At 62.2% G+C, this 24,067-nt stretch overlaps 3 protein-coding genes across 4 annotated transcripts in view; 2 read left to right on the top strand and 1 right to left on the bottom strand.

Annotated features, from left to right (window-relative positions):
* The window catches only part of POLR2A (RNA polymerase II subunit A), a gene marked incomplete at its 3' end in the record, with an annotated part of 61,922 nt that extends 58,769 nt beyond the window's left edge, over nucleotides 1–3,153 (bottom strand). Inside the window, exons 1-2 of the mRNA XM_080636399.1 lie at nucleotides 2,906–3,153; nucleotides 1,991–2,123 (exon numbers count right to left, since the gene is read on the bottom strand). Coding sequence (XP_080492525.1) covers nucleotides 1,991–2,123; nucleotides 2,906–2,995 — 223 coding nt within the window. The remainder of the gene's footprint in view (nucleotides 1–1,990; nucleotides 2,124–2,905) is intronic.
* Nucleotides 3,154–3,303: 150 nt separating this feature from the next.
* ZBTB4 (zinc finger and BTB domain containing 4) lies at nucleotides 3,304–15,664 on the top strand. The gene is made up of 3 exons (XM_080636398.1): nucleotides 3,304–3,672; nucleotides 5,893–5,940; nucleotides 9,357–15,664. Exon 3 carries the CDS (start codon nucleotides 9,455–9,457, stop codon nucleotides 13,940–13,942), a length of 4,488 nt encoding a protein of 1,495 aa, XP_080492524.1. The 5' UTR covers nucleotides 3,304–3,672; nucleotides 5,893–5,940; nucleotides 9,357–9,454; the 3' UTR covers nucleotides 13,943–15,664.
* Nucleotides 15,665–16,171: 507 nt separating this feature from the next.
* TRAPPC1 (trafficking protein particle complex subunit 1) lies at nucleotides 16,172–24,022 on the top strand. Of its 2 annotated transcripts, XM_080636410.1 has the most exons (5): nucleotides 16,172–16,461; nucleotides 16,584–16,682; nucleotides 19,052–19,122; nucleotides 20,113–20,251; nucleotides 23,251–24,022. In XM_080636410.1, exons 2-5 carry the CDS (start codon nucleotides 16,584–16,586, stop codon nucleotides 23,377–23,379), a joined length of 438 nt encoding a protein of 145 aa, XP_080492536.1. In that variant the 5' UTR covers nucleotides 16,172–16,461; the 3' UTR covers nucleotides 23,380–24,022. The 2 variants fall into 2 exon arrangements, with proteins under 2 accessions (XP_080492536.1, XP_080492535.1); XM_080636409.1 differs by lacking the exon at nucleotides 16,172–16,461 and having other exon boundaries at nucleotides 16,476–16,682.
* The last annotated feature ends 45 nt before the right edge of the window (nucleotides 24,023–24,067 follow it).

Here is a 24,067-nt window from a genome sequence, read left to right as displayed (position 1 = left end):
GGGCAATGGGGACGGGGATGGGGCAATGGGGACGGGAATGGGGCAATGGGGACGGGAATGGGGCAATGGGGACAAGGAAACGGGAATGGGGACGGGAATGGGGAAATGGGAATGGGGATGGAAACAGGAATGGGGAAATGGGAAGGGGAGGGATGGGAATGGGAGGAATGGGGATGGGAATGGGAGGGATGGGAATGGGAGGGATGGGAATGGGAGGGATGGGAATGGGAGGGATGGGAATGGGAGGGATGGGAATGGGAGGGATGGGAATGGGAGGGATGGGAATGGGAGGGATGGGAATGGGGGGAATGGGAATGGGGGGAATGGGAATGGGGGGAATGGGAATGGGGGCACCTTAAAGCAGTTGGAATGGGGGAATGGGGATTGCAGCCCCACAAATGGAGTGCTTTGGGACTAAACGGGGGGGGTTTGCCCTAAAACGGGGGGTTTGGCCCTAAAAAGGGGTTGGTTCAACCCCAAAACAGACTGGTTTGGCCCTAAAAGGCAGCACCGGTGACCCCCAAAAGTGGGGAAAGGTGGCCCTAAAAGAGGGGGTGCTTTGGCCCTAAAAGGGAATGGTTCAGCCCCAAAAGAGAGTGGTTTAGCCCTAAAAAGGGGGGGGGGGGGGGGCCTAAAAGTGGGGATTCACCCCCAAAAAGGGGATGGCTTGGCCCTAAAGTGGGGTGAAAGTTTGGCCACAAAAGATGGGGGGGGGCTAAAAAGGGAGAGAGGTTTGGCCCCAAAAGGGGGGGTTCACCCCCAAAAAGTGGGGTGGTTTGGTCCCAAAAGGGGGGGAATTGGCCCTAAAAAGGGGGGGATGGGCCCTAAAAAGGGGGGGGATGGGCCCTAAAAAGGGGGGGGATGGGCCCTAAAAAGGGGGGGTTTGGCCCTAAAAAGGGGGGGATGGGCCCTAAAAAGGGGGGGATGGGCCCTAAAAAGGGGGGGATGGGCCCTAAAAAGGGGGGCGATGGGCCCTAAGAAGGGGGGCGATGGGCCCTAAAAAGGGGGGGATTGGCCCTAAAAAAGGGGGGGGATGGGCCCTAAAAAAGGGGGGGATGGGCCCTAAAAAAGGGGGGGGATGGGCCCTAAAAAAGGGGGGGGATGGGCCCTAAAAAAGGGGGGGATGGGCCCTAAAAAGGGGGGGGATTGGCCCTAAAAGAGTGGGGGGATGGGCCCTAAAAAGGGGGGGGATTGGCCCTAAAAAGGGGGGGATGGGCCCTAAAAAAGGGGGGGATGGGCCCTAAAAGGGGGGGGATGGGCCCTAAAAAGGGGGGGGATTGGCCCTAAAAGAGTGGGGATGGGCCCTAAAAAGGGGGGGATGGGCCCTAAAAAAGGGGGGGATGGGCCCTAAAAGGGGGGGGATGGGCCCTAAAAAGGGGGGGATTGGCCCTAAAAGAGTGGGGATTGGCCCTAAAAAAGGGGGGGATTGGCCCTAAAAAGGGGGGGTTTGGCCCTAAAAAGGGGGGGATTGGCCCTAAAAAGGGGGGGATTGGCCCTAAAAAGGGGGGGATTGGCCCTAAAAAGGGGGGGATTGGCCCTAAAAAGGGGGGGGATTGGCCCTAAAGAGGGGTGGGATGGGCCCTAAAAAGGGGGGGTTTGGCCCTAAAAGGGGGGGGATTGGCCCTAAAAAGGGGGGGGATTGGCCCTAAAAAGGGGGGGGATTGGCCCTAAAGAGGGGGGGGATGGGCCCTAAAAAGGGGGGGGATGGGCCCTAAAAAGGGGGGGGATGGGCCCTAAAAAGGGGGGGGATGGGCCCTAAAAAGGGGGGGATGGGCCCTAAAAAGGGGGGGGATGGGCCCTAAAAAGGGGCCGTTCCATCCAAAAAGGGGGTGTTCTGATAGAGGGGAGCTCATTCCCCCCCCAAAAAGGGGGCGATCCCCCCCAAAGCGAGACGCTCCCCCCCAATGCGGGGCAATGGGGTGCCCCCTTGCTGTCCCCGTCCCCAGGAGCCCCCCAAGCCCCCCCTCGCTCTGGGGGTGCCCCCACTCACCAGCGCAGGTCTGGCAGCGCCCGGTCCTCTCGATGACGCCCTGACGGGGGTCCATGAGCCCCCCAAGTTTGGGGCGCCCCCCTTCCGTGGTCTCGGGGTACTTGATGCCCCCCTCGGTCACCGACATGCGTTTCTATGGGGGGGGGGAGAGGCAAAGGGCAAACTGAAACACATGGGGAGCCCCAAAACGCCCCAATTCACCCCCAAAGAGATGGGGGGGCGCCAAGAACCCCCCTTTAAGTGGTTGCAACCGCACCCAAGCACCCCAAAACTCACCCAAGCACCCCAAGAGCGCTTTAGGAGCCATTGGGGCCTCCTCGAGGCTCAATGGGGACCCCAAGAGCGCTTTAGGAGCCATTGGGGCCTCCTCAAAGCTCAATGGGGACCCCAAGAGCGCTTTAGGAGCCATTGGGGCCTCCTCAAAGCTCAGTGGAGACCCCAAGAGCGCTTTAGGAGCCATTGGGGCCTCCTCAAAGCTCAATGGGGACCCCAAGAGCGCTTTAGGAGCCATTGGGGCCTCCTCAAAGCTCAATGGGGACCCCAAGAGCGCTTTAGGAGCCATTGGGGCCTCCTCAAAGCTCAACGGGGACCCCAAGAGCGCTTTAGGAGCCACTGGGGCCTCCTCAAAGCTCAATGGGGACCCCAAGAGCGCTTTAGGAGCCATTGGGGCCTCCTCAAAGCTCAACGGGGACCCCAAACCCGCTCCAGGGCACCCCAAAGCCTCAGCAGGGCCCCTTCAAGGCCTCCTCACCCCTCTCCGTCCCCCCATCCCGTGGGGGGCGCTCTTCCCCCCCCGGGCCTCTCTGTCTCTCGCTCTCGTTGCCTCGCCGCCATTTCCCGTTCCCGTTCCCCCCCGCCCCGAAGCCGCTCTCCCGTTCCCCGTTCCCGTTCCCCGCCCCCCAGCCCGTCCGGTACCATCTCATCGGGGCTGAGGATCCCGAACTGCACCCGCTTGATGGTGCGCAGCGGGCAGGCGCTGTCTCCCGAGGGCGGCCCCCCGTGCATGGCGCCGGCCGCAGCGCGGCCCTTGCGGCCGCTTCAGGTCCCGAGCGCTCCTCAAACGCCGCCGCACACGGGCCCGGAGCTCCCCTTGTGCAGCCCCGTAAGGCCCCGGCCCGACCGGATGCCTCCCCCTTCGAGGTCCGGCCGCGGCGCGGTCCCGCTCCGACTGAGGTAACAACCGCTTGAGCGCCCCCTTATATAGGCTCGGGAGGGAGGGGGCGTGGCCGGACCGTACCAAAGGGCGCCGCCTCAGAGAGGGGGGTTCGGAGTGAAGGCGCCGGGAAAGGGAAGGGGGAGCGGGTCCCGTTGCGGGTGCCCGAGCGAGAGGAGAGCGGGGGGGAACGGAGGGAAGCGGCGGCTCCGTGAGCCCCTGCGGGGATGCGGCGCTCCCGGCCCGGTTCCCCCCCCCGGCGCGGGGATGGAACGGCTCATGAATAATTAACGAGGCGCCCCCTCGGGCCACGCCCCCCAGCGTGGCCCCGCCTCCCGCCGCCGCGCCCTGCCGGAAGCGGCCGGAGGTTGCCGAAGCCCCCGGCGGAAGCGAGCGGAGGTTCCCGAAGCGCGGCCTGCGCCGCCTCGGCCTCGCCTGCTCGGCCCCAGCGCGCCGCCCCCTGCGCGGCCCGGCTGCGGCGCTGGGCAAGGCCGCGGCTTGGGCCTAGTCCCGAGGAGGGCGATGGAGGGTGAGTGCGATGGGGCGCGGCGGGGCCTGGGTTGCGTGTAACGCGTGTGTCAGTGCGTGTGTACATGCGTGTGCGTGCGTGTACATGTGTGTGCGTGCGCGGCACGGGTGTGCAACGCGTGTGGGCGCCGAGGGGCTGCTTCCGCGTGTCACGCGTGTAGGTGCGTGTTGCGTGTCACGTGTCCCGCGGGTACGTGTGAGTCACGTGATGCGCGCGTACGTGGGTGTTACGTGTCGTGTGCGTACGTGCGTGTCACATGACGTGCGCGTACATGTATGATGCGTGTCGTGTTCTGTGTGTACGCATGTATCATGTGAGGTACACGTATGTTGCATGTCGTGCGTCCTGACATGTGGATCACATGATGCACACGTATGTTGTGTCGTGTGTCGCAGAAACGTACATGTATCATATGGTGCATACACATACATGTATGTTATCTGTGTTGCGCCCCATACATACACATGTCACATGATGTCCTTGTGTCACGTGACATACATATATCTCACACATCACCTGTCACGCGCGCGCACGTGTCATATGATGCACGTGTACATGTATGTTGCACGCCATGGGTCCTGTATGCGTACATGTGGATCACATGATGCGCATGTACACGTATGTTGTGTGTCATGCGTCACATATGCGTACATGCGTGGCATGTCACGTCCCATATATGCATATGTCATACGATGTACACGTGTGTCAAGTGATGTACGTATGTGTTGCACGTCACTTGTCACGCGCGCACACGTGTTACATGAGGCATGTGTACATGTATGTTGCGTGTTATGTGTCCCATACGCGTACACGTGGATCACATGATGTGGACGTACATGTATGTTGGGTGTCATGCGTCACATACATGTACATGTGTATCACATGACACACGAGGGTACATGTGTGTTGTGTGCGTCATGTCCCATATATGCACGTGTTACATGATGTACATGCGTGTTGCCTGTCACATGTCCCATGCGCATAGATGTGTCACATGTTGTACATGTATGTTGCACATCACCTGTCACATGCGCGCACGTGTCACATGATGCACGTGTTCGTGTATGTTGCTTGTCACGTGTCCCATGTGCGCACACGTGTCACATGATGCATGTGTACATGTATGTTGCATGTCATGTGTCCCATGCGTGCACGCGTGTGCCAAGTGATGCACATGCATACATGCATATTGCGCGTGTCACGTGTCACACATGTACGTGTCACGTGATACAGATGTTCAAGTATGTTGGCTGTCACATGCTTGTAGGTGTGTCACGTGACGCACATGTACATGTATGTTGTGTCATGTGCCCCATGCATGTCACATGATGCACATGTACCTTAGGTGCCGTATGTCTCATGTGTGTACGTGTGTGTCACGTGATGCACCCTCACACGTGACATCACCCTTTGACGTCACACCCCCCGCACCCCCATCCCCCCCTCTGCCCCTTTAAGAACCCCCCCCCGCCGCGCGTTGCCTTGTGGCCGCGTGACGTCACCACCCCCCCGCGCCCAATCCGCGCCCGGGGCCACCCGTGACGTCACGGCGGCGGTGGGCGGGGCCTGGCGCGGGCGGCGCTCCCCGATTGGCTGCAGGTGAAAGGTCCCCGCTCCCCCTGCGGGACCCGGGGGGGGAGGGGGGGGGCTGTTCCCATGGCAACGCGCGGGTGACACCGCCCCCCCCCCCCCCGGCACCGCCGCCTGTTGCTGGGGACGGCGGAGCGGGAACCGGCGGCGCCGATGGTACCGGGGGGGGCATTGGGGTCAATGGGGGGGGGTGTTGTTATCGGGGTGTTGTTATGGGGCGGGTGATGGGGGGGGGGTGTTGTTATGGGGGGTTCCGGCTGTTGTTCCGGGTGACGCTGCGCTGGAGGGGGGGGTGTGACATGGACCATGGGGGGGGGTGGTCTTGGGGTGTTGCTATGGGGGGGTGGTTATGGGGTGTTGCTATGGGGCAATGGTTGTTCTTGGGGTGCTCTATGGGGCGGTTGTTGTTGGGGGGTTCCCCTCCGCCTGTGCCCCCCCCCCCCCCCCCCCGCTCCGCCTGTACAACAACACCCGCTGGTGGGGGGGACACACACATCGCAATGGCGATGACATCACAATGACGTCACGCCGCGCGTTGTGACGTCACGCAGCCCCCCCCCCCCCCCCGTCACCCGCTGCCGCCTGTAGCCGGGTCCGGTTGTAACCAAACCCCCCCCCCCCCCCCCCCAGGTTGTGGCCCCCCCAAGAGCGCCCCCTGCGTGAGGCCGCAGCTCACAGGTGGGGGCAGGCGCGGGTGGGGCCGCCCCATAGCGCGGGGGGGGGAGGGTCTATGGGTCCCTATGGGGCTCTGGGGGTTCCCTATGGGGCTTTATGGGGTCTCCATGGGGCTCTGTGGGGCTCTCTCTATAGGGTTCAATGGGTTCCTATGGGGTTCTATGGGGTCTCTGTGGGTTCCTATGGGGCTCTGTGGTCTCTCTATGGGGTCTCTATGGGGTCTCTATGGGGTGTCTATGGGGTCTCTATGGGGTCTCTATGGTCTCTATGGTGTCTCTATGGGTCTCTATGGTCTCTATGGGGTCTCTATGGGTCTCTATGGGGTCTCTATGGGGTCTCTATGGGGCTCTATGGGTCTCTATGGGTCCCCATGCGTCTCTGTGGTCTCTCTATGGGTCCCTATGGGGCTCACTGGGGCGCAGCTGCCGAGGCTCCTGCGGCCATTTTAAGCTTCCGGCTGCCGAGGCCCCGCCACAAAATGGCTGCTGGGGGAGGGGGGGAGGGGAGGGAAAGAGGGAAAGGGGGGGGGCAGGAGCCGTGGGGCTGGGACCCTGTGGGGCAGAGACCCCCGGCCCCATAGCACGGGGGGGGCAGGAAGTTGCTTGGGGGGGGCGGGCCCACACCGGCCCCATAGAACAGCCCCAGCCCCACACCCGGCCCCATAGAACGGCCCCAGCCCCACACCCGGCCCCATAGAACGGCCCCAGCCCCACACCCGGCCCCATAGAACGACCCCAGCCCCACACCCGGCCCCATAGAACGACCCCAGCCCCACACCCGGCCCCATAGAACAGCCCCAGCCCCACACCCGGCCCCATAGAACAGCCCCAGCCCCACAACCGGACCCATAGAACGGCCCCAGCCCCACACCCGGCCCCATAGAACGACCCCAGCCCCACAACCGGACCCATAGAACAGCCCCAGCCCCACACCCGGCCCCATAGAACAGCCCCAGCCCCACACCCGGCCCCATAGAACGGCCCCAGCCCCACACCCGGCCCCATAGAACGGCCCCAGCCCCACAACCGGACCCATAGAACGGCCCCAGCCCCACACCCGGCCCCATAGAACGGCCCCAGCCCCACACCCGGCCCCATAGAACAGCCCCAGCCCCACACCCGGCCCCATAGAACGACCCCAGCCCCACACCCGGCCCCATAGAACAGCCCCAGCCCCACACCCGGCCCCATAGAACAGCCCCAGCCCCACAACCGGACCCATAGAACAGCCCCAGCCCCACACCTGGCCCCATAGAACAGCCCCAGCCCCACACTCGGCCCCATAGAAGAGCCCCAGCCCCACACCCGGGCCCATAGAACGACCCCAGCCCCACACCCGGCCCCATAGAACAGCCCCGGCCCCACACCCGGCCCCATAGAACAGCCCCGGCCCCACACCCGGCCCCATAGAACAGCCCCAGCCCCACACCCGGCCCCATAGAACGGCCCCAGCCCCACACCCGGCCCCATAGAACGGCCCCAGCCCCACACCCGGCCCCATAGAACGGCCCCAGCCCCACACCCGGCCCCATAGAACGGCCCCAGCCCCACACCCGGCCCCATAGAACAGCCCCAGCCCCACACCCGGCCCCATAGAACAGCCCCAGCCCCACACCTTGCCCCATAGAACAGCCCCGGCCCCACACCCGGCCCCATAGAACAGCCCCAGCCCCACACCTTGCCCCATAGAACAGCCCCAGCCCCACACTCGGCCCCATAGAACAGCCCCAGCCCCACACCCGGCCCCATAGAACAGCCCCAGCCCCACACCCGGCCCCATAGAACAGCCCCAGCCCCACACCTTGCCCCATAGAACAGCCCCAGCCCCACACCTTGCCCCATAGAACAGCCCCAGCCCCACACCTGGCCCCATAGAACAGCCCCAGCCCCACACCTGGCCCCACAGAACAGCCCCAGCCCCACACTCAGCCCCATAGAACAGCCCCAGCCCCACACCTTGCCCCATAGAACAGCCCCAGCCCCACACCTGGCCCCATAGAACAGCCCCAGCCCCACACCTGGCCCCACAGAACAGCCCCAGCCCCACACTCAGCCCCATAGAACAGCCCCAGCCCCACACCCGGCCCCATAGATCTGCCCCAGCCCCAAACTCGGCCCCATAGAACAGCCCCAGCCCCACACCCGGCCCCATAGAACTGCCCCAGCCCCACACCCGGCCCCATAGAACAGCCCCAGCCCCACACCCGGCCCCATAGAACGGCCCCAGTCCCACACCCGGCCCCATAGAACAGCCCCAGCCCCACACCCGGCCCCATAGAACGGCCCCAGCCCCACACCTGGCCCCATAGAACGGCCCCAGCCCCACACCCGGCCCCATAGAACAGCCCCAGCCCCATAGAACAGCCCCAGCCCCACACCCGGCCCCATAGAACGGCCCCAGCCCCACACCCGGCCCCATAGAACGGCCCCAGCCCCACACCCGGCCCCATAGAACGGCCCCAGCCCCACACCCGGCCCCATAGAACAGCCCCAGCCCCACGCTCGGCCCCATAGAACAGCCCCAGCCCCACACCCGGCCCCATAGAACGGCCTTAGCCCCACACTCAGCCCCATAGAACAGCCCCAGCCCCACACCCGGCCCCATAGAACAGCCCCAGCCCCACACCCGGCCCCATAGAACAGCCCCAGCCCCACACCCGGCCCCATAGAACGGCCCCAGCCCCAAGCCCGGCCCCATAGAACAGCCCCAGCCCCACACTCAGCCCCATAGAACGGCCCCAGCCCCACACCTGGCCCCATAGAACGGCCCCGGCCCCACACCCGGCCCCATAGAACGGCCCCGGCCCCACATCTGGCCCCATAGAACGGCCCCGGCCCCATAGAACGGCCCCGGCCCCACACCCGGCCCCATAGATCTGCCCCGGTCCCACACCCGGCCCCATAGAACGGCCCCAGCCCCATACCCGGCCCCATAGAACAGCCCCAGCCCCACACCCGGCCCCATAGAACAGCCCCAGCCCCATACCCAGCCCCATAGAACAGCCCCAGCCTCATACCTAGCCCCATAGAACAGCCCCAGCCCCACACTCAGCCCCATAGCGCAGCCCCAGCCCCATGGCGCAGCCCCAGCCCCATGGCGCAGCCTCAGCCCCATGGCGCAGCCCCAGCCCCATGGCACAGCCCCAGCCCCATGGCGCAGCCCCAGCCCCATGGCGCAGCCCCAGCCCCATGGCGCAGCCTCAGCCCCATGGCGCAGCCCCAGCCCCATGGCGCAGCCCCAGCCCCATGGCGCAGCCTCAGCCCCATGGCGCAGCCCCAGCCCCATGGCACAGCCCCAGCCCCATGGCGCAGCCCCAGCCCCATGGCGCAGCCCCAGCCCCATGGCGCAACCCCAGCCCCATGGCGCAGCCCCAGCCCCATGGCGCAGCCCCAGGCCCTCATCCTGCCCCGTTCCCGCAGGTGCTGAGCCCGGCGCTGGAGCTCCCTGATCCGGACGCGCGGCGCCCCCTGGGCCCTGCCCCCGTCAGCGCCCCCCAGCGGCCCCTCCCCCCCCGGGCATGGAGGGGGGGGGCGGGGGTGGGGGAGGGGCGGTGGATTTGAGCTGCGGGGGGAGGGCGGGGGAGGAGGCGGCGCCAGCGGCACCCAGGGCGGTGACGTCATCATCCCAGACCCCATCGGCACCGCTGGCATTGACGTCAGCGCTGACGTCATCGTTGGCTCCGATGACGTCATCATCCGCGTCGTTGGCTCCATTGACGCCGCCGTCATCCTTGGCACCGTTGGCACCGTCGTTGGTGCCATCATCGGTATCATTGACCCCATTGGTACCATTGTCACCATCGCTGGTACCATCATCGCCGTCGTTGGTGCCATCGTCGCCATTATTGGCACCATTGGTACCATCGTCGCCGTCATTGACCCCATTGGTACCATCATCCCCATCATTGGCACCATTGGTACCATCGTCACCATCACTGGTGCCATCATCCCCATCATTGGCACCATTGGTACCATCGTCACCATCACTGGTGCCATCATCCCCATCATTGGCACCATTGGTACCATCGTCACCATCATTGGTGCCATCATCCCCGTCATTGACCCCATTGGTACCATCGTCACCATCATTGGTGCCATCATCCCCGTCATTGACCCCATTGGTACCATTGTCCCCATCATTGACCCCATTGGTACCATCATCGCCATCATCGGCACCATCGGCTCCGCCATCCCCCTCCTCGCCGCCCCCCCTCGGCTGCGGGCTCTGTGGCCGTGCCTTCACCTCGGCGCCGGCGCTCGCCTTCCACCTCAAGCTGCACCGGGGCCGCCGGGGCCTGGGCTGCCGGCACTGCGGGAAGAGCTTCATCCACGTCAAGAGGCTCCAGACCCACGAGGTGCTGTGCAGGGACGGGGACAGCGCCATGGCCATCAGCACCATGGCCAGCACCATGGCCAGCAGCACCATGGACAGCAGCATGGCCAACAGCACCATGGCCAACAGCACCATGGCTATCAGCACCATGGCCAAGAGCACCATGCACAGCACTGTGGCCAACAGCACCATGGCCAACAGCACCATGGCCAACAGCACCATGGCTATCAGCACCATGGCCAAGAGCACCATGCACAGCACTGTGGCCAACAGCACCATGGCCATCAGCAGCATGGACAACACCATGGACACTGCCATGGCCATCAGCACCATGGCAAACAGCACCATGGACAGCGCCAATGGCACCATGGTGGGCAATAGCTCCAAGGACACCACTGCCATGAGCAGCGGCACCAACACCGTGACGGTCAATAGCACCATGGACAGCACCAACACCGTGACGGTCAATAGCACCATGGACAGCACCAACACCGTGACGGTCAATAGCACCATGGACTGCACCAACACCGTGACGGTCAATAGCACCATGGACAGCACCAACACCGTGACGGTCAATAGCACCATGGACAGCACCAACACCGTGACGGTCAATAGCACCATGGACAGCACCAACGCCATGAAGGCCAATAGCAGCATGGACAGCACCAAGCCAGTGGTGGGCAACAGCCCTATGGACACCACCAACGGCACCGAGGTGCTCAATAGCACCATGGACACCGCCATGACGGGCAATAGCAGCACCACCATGAAACTCAATTGCACCATGGCCACCACCAGCACAACCATGGTCATCAATCACACCATGACCCCCACCCTGATGAGCAAGAGCAGCACCACCATGAAGGTCCATGGCAGCGCAAACATCACCAATGGCACCAGGGACACCACCACCATGGTGGTCAATAGCACCATGGGCACCACCCCCACCACCATGATGGTCACTAGCACCATGGGCACCACCAATGGCACCATGGTGGCCAATAGCGCCATGGGCACCACCAATGGCACCATGGTGGCCAATAGCGCCATGGGCACCACCAATGGCACCATGGTGGCCAATAGCGCCATGGGCACCACCAATGGCACCATGATGGTCAATAGCGCCACGGGCACCACCAATGGCACCATGGTGGCCAATAGCGCCATGGGCACCACCAATGGCACCATGGTGGCCAATAGCACCACGGGCACCACCAATGGCACCATGGTGGTCAATAGCGCCATGGGCACCACCAATGGCACCATGGTGGCCAATAGCGCCATGGGCACCACCAATGGCACCATGGTGGCCAATAGCGCCATGGGCACCACCAATGGCACCATGGTGGCCAATAGCGCCATGGGCACCACCAATGGCACCATGGTGGCCAATAGCGCCATGGGCACCACCAATGGCACCATGATGGTCAATAGCACCACGGGCACCACCAATGGCACCATGGTGGCCAATAGCGCCATGGGCACCACCAATGGCACCATGGTGGCCAATAGCACCACGGGCACCACCAATGGCACCATGGTGGTCAATAGCGCCATGGGCACCACCAATGGCACCATGGTGGCCAATAGCGCCATGGGCACCACCAATGGCACCATGGTGGCCAATAGCGCCATGGGCACCACCAATGGCACCATGGTGGCCAATAGCGCCACGGGCACCACCAATGGCACCATGGTGGCCAATAGCGCCATGGGCACCACCAATGGCACCATGGTGGTCAATAGCGCCATGGGCACCACCAATGGCACCATGGTGGCCAATAGCGCCATGGGCACCACCAATGGCACCATGGTGGCCAATAGCGCCATGGACGCCACCCCCACCACCATGATGGTCGCTAGCACCATGGACACCACCACCACGACACCCAACAGCCCCAACACCCCGCCGGCCCCTAACACCGTGCCAACAGCAGCCAAGAGCCCCACGGCCCCCAGCGCCATGCCGGCGGCCAACCCTTCTCCATCAACCACCACCGCCACCCCCGCCGCCCCGCCGAAGCCGGGCAAGAAAGCCCTGCTGCTCCGTCACCGCGCGCTGGAGCTGGCCCCGGAGCAGGACGCCGTGGTCAAGGTGGTCGACGGCCACTTGGTGTACGTGTGCGGCACGTGCCACCGCTCCTACATGACGCTGTCGAGCCTCAAGCGCCACGCCAACGTGCACTCGTGGCGCCGCACCTATCCCTGCCGCTACTGCGACAAGGTCTTCGCCTTGGCCGAGTACCGCACCAAGCACGAGGTGTGGCACACGGGCGAGCGCCGCTACCAGTGCGTCTTCTGCTGGGACACCTTCGTCACCTACTACAACCTCAAGACCCACCAGAAGACCTCGCACGGCATCAACCCGGCCTTGATCTCCTCCGAGAAGACCCCCAACGGCGGCTACCGGCCCAAGGTGGACGCCTTGAAGCTCTACCGCCTGCTGCCCATGCGGGCGCACAAGCGGCCCTACAAGACCTACAACCAAGAGGGCTTCCTCGTGCCAACAGCCGCTGCCGCCGCCGCGTCCCCGCACCCGGACCCGGCGCCTGCCGTCGCCTACGGGCGCCCGCCGTCGGTCATCGTGCGCAACAGCGCGGCGCCGGTGCCGCCCATCAAGAAGCAAGTGCTCAAGGAGTACATCGAGGCGCAACAGGCGGCGGCGGCGGCCGCCGCGGCAACACCGCAACCGGCGCCTGGCAGCGCCGCCAGCAACAGCCGGACCATGACCTACGTGGCCAAGCCGGCGTGCTCGGGGCCGCTGGGGGGGCTGTGCCAGATCACCGTGCGCATCGGCCAGGAGGCCGTTGTCAAGCGGAGCATCGCCGAGAGCCACCTGCACCCCCCCGCTACAGGCGGCGGCGGGGACAGCGAGGAGCGGTTGTGGGGCTACAGCCCCAAAGCCAAGCGGCAGGCGGCGGCGGGGGGCAGCGGGGGGGGCGAGGGGGTGAAGGCCCCCGCTTGGCGCCGGGGTTGGCAACACCCGTGCGGGGTGTGCGGGAAGAGCTTCCCGGCGCTGCGCAAGCTGCGGCGGCACCAGCGGGGACACCCGGAGGTGGGGGGGGACAAAGGGGGCGGGGGGGTCCCCGCAGCGCCCCCGGCCGCCCGCGTGGGTCGGCGCCCGTCGCTGCGCTTCGCCTGTAGCCGCTGCGTGAAGGTGTGCCGGACGGCGGCGGCGCTCAGCCGGCACCTCAAGCGGCATCAGGCGGAGCTACAGGCGGAGGCGGGGGGGGGGGGTGGGGGGGGGGGCGGCTACAGCCCCGTAGCGGGGATAGGGGGCGGGGGGGGGGGCAAGGAGGCGGCGGTGGCGGTGGGTGTTGCTCCGGGTGACAAGGAGGCGCCGGGTGTTGCTCCGGGTGACAAGGAGGCGCCGGGTGACGCGATGGGTGACGGCGGAGGTGGCGAAAGGGGGGGCACCGCAATGGGTGACGCCGTGGGTGCCAAGGGGGTACCCGGTGACAACAGGCGGGCGGGTGACGCCGCGGGTGACGTCACGGTGACGTCACCCGCCCCGGCCATGGGCGGGCTTTACCCCGTCCAGGATCAGCCATTGGCTCTGCTGAGGAGGGGAGGGGGGAGGGGGGACCCCAACCCCCCCCTTCCCTCTGCACCCCCTCCCCCCCCCCCACTTTCACTTTCCCATAGAGGGCGGTGGGGGAGCCCCATAGAATGAAAGGGGGGGCCTGTGGGGTGACTTGGGGGTCCTGCCCCATAACCCGTGGGGGGGGGGGAACCCATAGAATGGGGGGCACCCATAAGCGACGAGGGGGCCCCATAGCATGTGAGGGGGCTCTTGCCCCATAACGAAGACTCCTGCCCCATAGACGGTGGGGGGGGGGATGATAAGAGCCCCCCCCACTATTCCCCCCCCCACCCCCCCACTTTAAGCCCCCCCGCACCCCCCTATAGCACCTTATGGCAGCCACATTCCACCCCCCCCAAGGGGCGTCCGAGGCCTCGCGTCTTCCTATGGGGCGGGGGGGAGGGGTTTAACCCTGACCCCCCAAAACCCCTCCTGCAATGCCCCCCCCCCCCCCCCCATTGCAATGAATGGGGTTGCCCGGGGAGGGGGCGGGGCTTGAGCAAGCCCCGCCCCCTTCGCGTGTCTCCCCCCCCTTTGCACTTTGATGGCCGCGTTTGCTACTGACTGGCCCCGCCCCCTCCCCTCGTAGCCACGCCCCCTTCCGATTGGCCACGCCTCCTTCCCCAGCCACGCCCCCCCGCCTTTAGCCACGCCCCCTCCCGCCATTGGCTCCGCCCTCCCTTTGTCTTGGCCACGCCCCCCCCTTTGGCCCCGCCCCCGGCAGCCGAGCCCCACCCGTGCAGGAGGGACCGCCCGGCCAGCAGGGGGCGCTAGAGCGGAGGTGCTGCGGGGTGGGCAGCGACCGGCTGGCTGCAATGGGGCGGCCCCAATGGAGATGTAACCAATGGGGTGGCCCCAATGGAGATGTAACCAATGGGGTGGCCCCAATGGAGATGTATGTAACCAATGGGGTGGCCCCAATGGAGATGTATGTAACCAATGGGGTGGCCCCAATGCAGATGTATGTAACCAATGGGGTGGCCCCAATGGAGATGTAACCAATGGGGTGGCCCCAATGGAGATGTATGTAACCAATGGGGTGGCCCCAATGGAGATGTAACCAATGGGGTGGCCCCAATGGAGATGTGACCAATGGGGTGGCCCCAATGGAGATGTATGTAACCAATAGGGTGGCCCCAATGGAGATGTAACCAATGGGGTGGCCCCAATGGAGCTGTGACCAATGGGGTGGCCCCAATGGAGATGTATGTAACCAATGGGGTGGCCTCAATGGAGATGTAACCAATGGGGTGGCCCCAATGGAGATGTATGTAACCAATGGGGTGGCCTCAATGGAGATGTAACCAATGGGGTGGCCTCAATGGAGGTGTAACCAATGGGGTGGCCTCAATGGAGGTGTAACCAATGGGGTGGCCCCAATGGAGCTGTAACCAATGGGGTGGCCCCAGTGGACATGTAACCAATGGGGTGGCCTCAATGGAGATGTAACCAATGGGGTGGCCTCAATGGAGATGGCACCAATGGGATGGTCTCAATGGGGTGGCACCAATGGGGTGGCCTCAATGGAGATGTATGTAACCAATGGGATGGCCCCAGTGGAGATGGCACCAATGGCGATGTCCAATGGGGTGGCCTCACTGGGGTGGCCTCAATGGAGCTGTAACCAATGGGATGGCCCAGTGGAGGTGTCACCAATGGGGTGGCACCAATGGGATGGCTTCAATCAGGGACACCCCCATCGGGTGCCCCATGGCGAGGGGTCCCCCCTGGGTGTGGGGTGCCCCATAGCGGTGGCGGTGCCAATTGTCCACTATTTATCTGCATCAATAAACACCTTAGAGCTGAGCTGCACATGGGGGCTATGGGGACATGGGGGTACATGGGGATATGGGGGGACATGGGGGCTATGGGGACATGGGGGGACATGGGGATATGGGGGGGACATGGGGGCTATGGGGATACGGGGGTACATGGAGATGGGGGGGACATGGGGGCTATGGGGATATGGGGGGGACAGGGGGGCTATGGGGGGGACAGGGGGGCTATGGGGGGCTATGGGGGACATGCGGATATGAGGGGCTATGGGGAACATGGGGATATGGGGGGGACATGGGAGGTATGTGGATATGGGAGGCTATGGGGGGCAAAGGGGGACATGGGGATATGGGGGGGACATGGGTAGGTGGATATGGGGGACATGGGGGCTATGTGAATATGGGGGGGCTATGGGGGACCTGGGGATGTGGGGGTACACGGGGGGATATGGGGGACATGGGGGGCTCTGGGGGACATGGGGGGATATGGGGGGCTATGGCAGGCTATGGGGACATGGGGTGCTATGGGAGGACATGGCTATGGGGTGCTATGGGTGCTGACATGGGGGTCTATGGGGCGCTATGGGGCGCTATGGGTCACGGGGGGGGGTGTCTTTAAACCCCCCCTTCCCATCGGAACCCCAAAACCTCCGATTCCCGCCCCAAAACGTCACTCGCGGCTTGGGCCACGCCCCCTTCCCCGCGTGGCCACGCCCCCTCCCTCAAACCACGCCCCCACGCCTCACCGTGGCCACGCCCCCTCCGTCGCCATGGTCACGCCCTCCCCGCCGCGGCCGCCATCTTGGATGAGGGCGGAAGCGGCCGCGGCCTGAGGTGAGGCACCGGGGGCCTATAGGGCGCTATGGGGCGCTATGGGAGGGCTATGGGGCGCTATGGGAAGGCTATAGGGCGCTATAGGGCGGCTGCGGGGTGCCCTCATGCCTCGCTCCCCCCAGATGACCATTCACAACCTGTACATCTTCGACCGCTCCGGGACGTGCCTCCACTACAGTGAATGGCACCGGCGGCGGCAGGCCGGGATCCCCAAGGAGGAGGTGGGAAAGGGGGGATATGGGGGGTGGGAGTGGGATACCCGATACCCCATACCCCATACCCCATACCCCATATCCCATATCCCATACCCCATACCCCATACCCCATACCCCATATCCCATACCCCATACCCCATACCCCATATCCCATATCCCATACCCCATATCCCATACCCCATACCCCATACCCCATATCCCATACCCCATATCCCATACCCCATACCCCATATCCCATATCCCATATCCCATACCCCATACCCCATATCCCATACCCCATATCCCATACCCCATACCCCATATCCCATATCCCATACCCCATATCCCGTATCCCGTATCCCATATCCCATACCCCATACCCCATACCCCATATCCCATATCCCATATCCCATATCCCATACCCCATACCCCATACCCCATATCCCATATCCCGTATCCCATATCCCATACCCCATACCCCATATCCCATACCCCATATCCCATATCCCATATCCCATATCCCATACCCCATACCCCATACCCCATATCCCATACCCCATATCCCATACCCCATACCCCATATCCCATACCCCATATCCCATACCCCATATCCCATACCCCATACCCCATACCCCATATCCCATACCCCATACCCCATATCCCATACCCCATACCCCATATCCCATACCCCATATCCCATACCCCATACCCCATATCCCATACCCCATACCCCATACCCCATACCCCATACCCCATATCCCATACCCCATACCCCATATCCCATACCCCATACCCCATATCCCATACCCCATACCCCATACCCCATATCCCATACCCCATACCCCATACCCCATATCCCATACCCCATACCCCATATCCCATACCCCATACCCCATACCCCATATCCCATATCCCATACCCCATATCCCATACCCCATATCCCATACCCCATATCCCATACCCCATACCCTATATCCCATACCCCATATCCCATATCCCATACCCCATATCCCATACCCCATATCCCATACCCCATATCCCATACCCCATATCCCATACCCCATACCCTATACCCCATATCCCATACCCCATACCCCATACCCCATACCCCATATCCCATATCCCATACCCCATATCCCATACCCCATATCCCATACCCCATATCCCATACCCCATACCCTATATCCCATACCCCATATCCCATACCCCATACCCCATACCCCATACCCCATATCCCATACCCCATACCCCATACCCCATACCCCATATCCCATACCCCATATCCCATACCCCATACCCCATACCCCATATCCCATACCCCATACCCCATACCCCATACCCCATACCCCATACCCCATACCCCATACCCCATACCCCATATCCCATACCCCATACCCCATACCCCATACCCCATACCCCATATCCCATACCCCATATCCCATACCCCATACCCCATACCCCATACCCCATATCCCATACCCCATATCCCATACCCCATATCCCATACCCCATACCCCATACCCCATACCCCATATCCCATACCCCATACCCCATACCCCATATCCCATATCCCATATCCCATACCCCATACCCCATACCCCGTACCCCGTACCCCGTACCCCGTACCCCGTATCCCGTATCCCATACCCCATATCCCATACCCCATACCCCATATCCCATACCCCATATCCCATATCCCATATCCCATACCCCATACCCCATACCCCATACCCCATACCCCATATCCCATACCCCATACCCCATATCCCATACCCCATACCCCATACCCCATACCCCATACCCCATATCCCATACCCCATACCCCATATCCCATACCCCATATCCCATACCCCATATCCCATACCCCATACCCTATATCCCATACCCCATACCCCATATCCCATATCCCATACCCCATACCCCATACCCCATACCCCATACCCCATATCCCATACCCCATATCCCATACCCCATACCCCATACCCCATATCCCATACCCCATACCCCATATCCCATACCCCATATCCCATACCCCATATCCCATACCCCATACCCTATATCCCATACCCCATACCCCATACCCCATACCCCATACCCCATACCCCATACCCCATATCCCATATCCCATACCCCATATCCCATACCCCATATCCCATACCCCATACCCCATATCCCATACCCCATATCCCGTACCCCGTACCCCGTACCCCGTATCCCGTATCCCGTATCCCGTATCCCATACCCCATATCCCATACCCCATACCCCATATCCCATACCCCATATCCCATACCCCATACCCCATACCCCATACCCCATACCCCATATCCCATACCCCATATCCCATACCCCATATCCCATACCCCATATCCCATAATATCCCATATCCACATCCCAGGAATTCAAGCTCATGTTCGGGATGCTTTTCTCCCTCCGGTCCTTCGTGAGCAAGATGAGCCCCACGGACATGTATCCTCTCGCTTGTGGGGTGCCCCATAGGGGGCTGTGGGGCGGCCCCATAGGACTTGGGGGTCCCAAAGTACTGGGGGACCCCAGGAAGCCCAATGGGGGTGGATGGGGGAGCCCCGGGGATGGGATATGGGGGGGAAAGGCCTGGGATAATGGGGGGGATCTATGGGGCTCTATGGGGTCTTAATGGGGGCTCTATGGGTCCCTATGGGTCGCTGTGGTCTCTCTATGGGGCTCTATGGGTCTCTATGGGGTCTCTATGGTCTCTCTATGGGTCTCTATGGGTCTCTATGGTCTCTCTATGGGTCTCTATGGGTCGCGGTGGTCTCTCTATGGGTCGCGGTGGTCTCTCTATGGGTCTCTATGGGTCGCGGTGGTCTCTCTATGGGTCGCGGTGGTCTCTCTATGGGTCTCTATGGGTCTCTATGGGTCGCGGTGGTCTCTCTATGGGTTGCGGTGGTCTCTCTATGGGTCTCTATGGGTCTCTATGGTCTCTCTATGGGTCTCTATGGGTCGCGGTGGTCTCTCTATGGGTCTCTATGGGTCTCTATGGGTCGCGGTGGTCTCTCTATGGGTCGCGGTGGTCTCTCTATGGTTCTCTATGGGTCTCTATGGTCTCTCTATGGGTCTCTATGGGTCTCTATGGGTCGCGGTGGTCTCTCTATGGGTCTCTATGGGTCTCTATGGTCTCTCTATGGGTCTCTATGGGTCGCGGTGGTCTCTCTATGGGTCTCTATGGGTCTCTATGGTCTCTCTATGGGTCTCTATGGGTCGCGGTGGTCTCTCTATGGGTCTCTATGGGTCTCTATGGTCTCTCTATGGGTCTCTATGGGTCGCAGTGGTCTCTCTATGGGTCTCTATGGGTCGCGGTGGTCTCTCTATGGGTCGCGGTGGTCTCTCTATGGGTCTCTATGGTCTCTCTATGGGTCTCTATGGGTCTCTATGGGTCTCTATGGGTCCCTATGGGTCGCGGTGGTCCTGAGCGCGCAGGCGGGACGGGTTCCTGTCCTTCCACACCTCCCGCTATCGGCTCCATTACTACGAGACCCCGAGCGGGCTGCGCCTGGTGCTCACCACGGACCTGGGCGTGAGCAGCGCCCGCGAGGCCCTGCAGCACATCTACAGCAACGTGAGTGCCCCAAGGGACCCAAACCGGGCCCAAGGGACCCAAACCGGGCCCGAACGGACCCAAACCGGGCCCCAAGGGACCCAAACCGGGCCCAAGGGACCCAAACCAGCCCCGAACGGACCCAAACCGGGCCCGAACGCACCCAAACCGGGCCCGAACGGACCCAAACCGGGCCCGAACGGACCCAAACCGGGCCCGAACGGACCGAAACCGGCCCCAAGGGACCCAAACCGGCCCCAAGGGACCCAAACCGGGCCCGAACGGACCCAAACCGGCCCCAAGGGACCCAAACCGGCCCCGAACGGACCCAAACCGGGCCCAAGGGACCCAAACCGGGCCCGAACGGACCCAAACCGGCCCCAAGGGACCCAAACCGGGCCCGAACGGACCCAAACCGGCCCCAAGGGACCCAAACCGGGCCCGAACGGACCCAAACCGGCCCCAAGGGACCCAAACCGGGCCCGAACGGACCCAAACCGGGCCCAAGGGACCCAAACCGGGCCCGAACGGACCCAAACCGGCCCCAAGGGACCCAAACCGGCCCCGAACGGACCCAAACCGGCCCCAAGGGACCCAAACCGGGCCCGAACGGACCCAAACCGGGCCCAAGGGACCCAAACCGGGCCCGAACGGACCGAAACCGGGCCCAAACCAGACACAAACCGGCCCCAAACTGCCCCAAACTGCCCCAAACTGACCCCAAACTGCCCCAAACTGACCCAAACTGACCCCAAACTGACCCAAACTGACCCCAAACTGACCCAAACTGACCCAAACTGACCCCAAACTGACCCAAACTGCCCCAAACTGACCCCAAACTGACCCCAAACTGCCCCAAACTGACCCCAAACTGACCCCAAACTGCCCCAAACTGACCCCAAACTGCCCCAAACTGCCCCAAACTGCCCCAAACTGCCCCAAACTGACCCCAAACTGCCCCAAACTGCCCCAAACTGACCCCAAACTGACCCCAAACTGACCCAAACCTGAGCCAAAACGACCCAAAACAGCCCCTATGGGGTCTCTATGGGTGCTATGGGGGGTCTATGGGTGCTATGGGTCTCTATGGGTGCTATGGGGTCTCTATGGGTGCTATGGGTCTCTATGGGTGGTATGGAGGGATCTATGGGTGCTACGGAGGGGTCTGTAGATGCTGCGGGCGGTTCTGTGGGTCTCTATGGGGTCTCTATGGGGTCCCTATGGGTCAGTCTATGTGCTCTATGGGTCTCTATGGGTCTCTATGGGTCCCTATGGTCCCTATGGTCTCTATGGTCTCTATGGTCTCTATGGTCTCTATGGTCCCTATGGTCCCTATGGTCTCTATGGTCTCTATGGTCCCTATGGTCTCTATGGTCCCTATGGTCTCTATGGTCCCTATGGTCCCTATGTGTCTCTATGGTCCCTATGGTCCCTATGGTCCCTATGGTCCCTATGGTCCCTATGGTCTCTATGGTCCCTATGGTCCCTATGGTCCCTACGGTCTCTATGGTCCCTACGGTCCCTACGGTCCCTATGGTCTCTATGGTCCCTATGGTCCCTATGGTCCCTATGGTCTCTATGGTCCCTATGGTCCCTATGGTCTCTATGGTCTCTATGGTCCCTATGGTCCCTATGGTCCCTATGGTCTCTATGGTCCCTATGGTCCCTATGGTCTCTATGGTCTCTATGGTCCCTATGTGTCCCTATGGTCCCTATGGTCCCTATGGTCCCTATGGTCTCTATGGTCCCTATGGTCCCTATGGTCTCTATGGTCTCTATGGTCCCTATGGTCCCTATGGTCTCTATGGTCCCTATGGTCCCTATGGTCTCTATGGTCTCTATGGTCCCTATGTGTCCCTATGGTCCCTATGGTCTCTATGGTCCCTATGGTCTCTATGGTCCCTATGGTCCCTATGGTCTCTATGGTCCCTATGTGTCCCTATGGTCCCTATGGTCCCTATGGTCTCTATGGTCTCTATGGTCTCTATGGTCCCTATGTGTCCCTATGTGTCCCTATGGTCTCTATGGTCTCTATGGTCCCTATGGTCCCTATGGTCCCTATGGTCGCTATGGTCTCTGTGGTCCCTATGGTCCCTATGGTGCCTATGGTCCCTATGTTCTCTATGGTCCCTATGGTCCCTATGGTCTCTATGGTCCCTATGTTCTCTATGGTCCCTATGTTCCCTATGGTCCCTATGGTCCCTATGGTCCCTATGTTCTCTATGGTCCCTATGTTCCCTATGGTCTCTATGGTCCCTATGGTCTCTATGGTCCCTATGTTCTCTATGGTCCCTATGGTCCCTATGGTCCCTATGGTCTCTATGGTCCCTATGGTCCCTATGGTCCCTATGGTCTCTATGGTCCCTATGGTCCCTATGGTCTCTATGGTCCCTATGGTCCCTATGGTCTCTATGGTCCCTATGGTCCCTATGGTCCCTATGTTCTCTATGGTCCCTATGGTCCCTATGGTCTCTATGGTCCCTATGTTCTCTATGGTCCCTATGGTCCCTATGGTCCCTATGGTCTCTATGGTCCCTATGGTCCCTATGGTCCCTATGGTCCCTATGGTCCCTATGTTCTCTATGGTCCCTATGGTCTCTATGGTCCCTATGTATCTCTATGGTCCCTATGTATCCCTATGGTCCCTATGGTCCCTATGTTCTCTATGGTCCCTATGTTCTCTATGGTCCCTATGGTCCCTATGGTCCCTATGGTCCCTATGGTCTCTATGGTCCCTATGGTCCCTATGGTCCCTATGGTCCCTATGGTCTCTATGGTCCCTATGGTCTCTATGGTCCCTATGTGTCCCTATGGTCCCTATGGTCCCTATGGTCTCTATGGTCCCTATGGTCCCTATGGTCCCTATGGTCTCTATGGTCCCTATGGTCCCTATGGTCTCTATGGTCCCTATGGTCCCTATGGTCTCTATGGTCCCTATGGTCTCTATGGTCCCTATGGTCCCTATGGTCTCTATGGTCCCTATGGTCCCTATGGTCTCTATGGTCCCTGTGTCCCCGCAGCTCTTCGTGGAGCTGGTGGTGAAGAACCCGCTGTGCCCCCCCCGCGCTCCGGTGCAGAGTGAGCTCTTCCGGGCCCGCCTCGACGCCTTCATCCGGGGACTGCCCTTCTTCGCGCCGCGCCCCGCCTGAGCCCCGCAGCGCCCCCTGCCGGCGCGGAGGTGCCCCGCGGAGGACAATGCTCCCTATGGGGCACAATGCACCCTATGGGGCACAGCGATACCCTATGGGGCACAATGCACCCTATGGGGCACAGCGATACCCTATGGGGCACAATGCACCCTAGGGGGCACACTGATACCCTATGGGGCACAGCGATACCCTATGGGGCACAATGCACCCTAGGGGGCACAGCGATACCCTATGGGGCACAATGCACCCCATGGGGCACAATGCACCCCATGGGGCACAGTGATACCCTATGGGGCACAATGCACCCTAGGGGGCACAGCAATACCCTATGGGGCACAATGCACCCCATGGGGCACAGTGATACCCTATGGGGCACAATGCACCCTATGGGGCACAGTGATACCCTATGGGGCACAGCGATACCCTATGGGGCACAGCAATACCCTATGGGGTGCACTGACACTCTGTGGGGCACAATGCACTCCATGGGGCACAAGGCACCCTATGGGGCACCATGACTTCCTATGGGGTGCCCTGAACCCCCCCATGGGGTACAGTGGCACCCTATGGGGCACAATGACACCCTATGGGGCCCCATGGCCCCGCTATGGGGCACCCACCCCACATGGAATAAAGGCTCTGTTGGTTCCCAGCTCTTTGTGGGTGCTGTGGGGGGGGCGGTTCAGGG

Source organism: Psittacula echo (assembly GCF_963264785.1).
Source record: "Psittacula echo genome assembly, chromosome: 32".
Taxonomy (NCBI): Eukaryota; Metazoa; Chordata; class Aves; order Psittaciformes; family Psittacidae; genus Psittacula; species Psittacula echo.
This window is presented reverse-complemented; position numbering and strand designations above follow the sequence as displayed.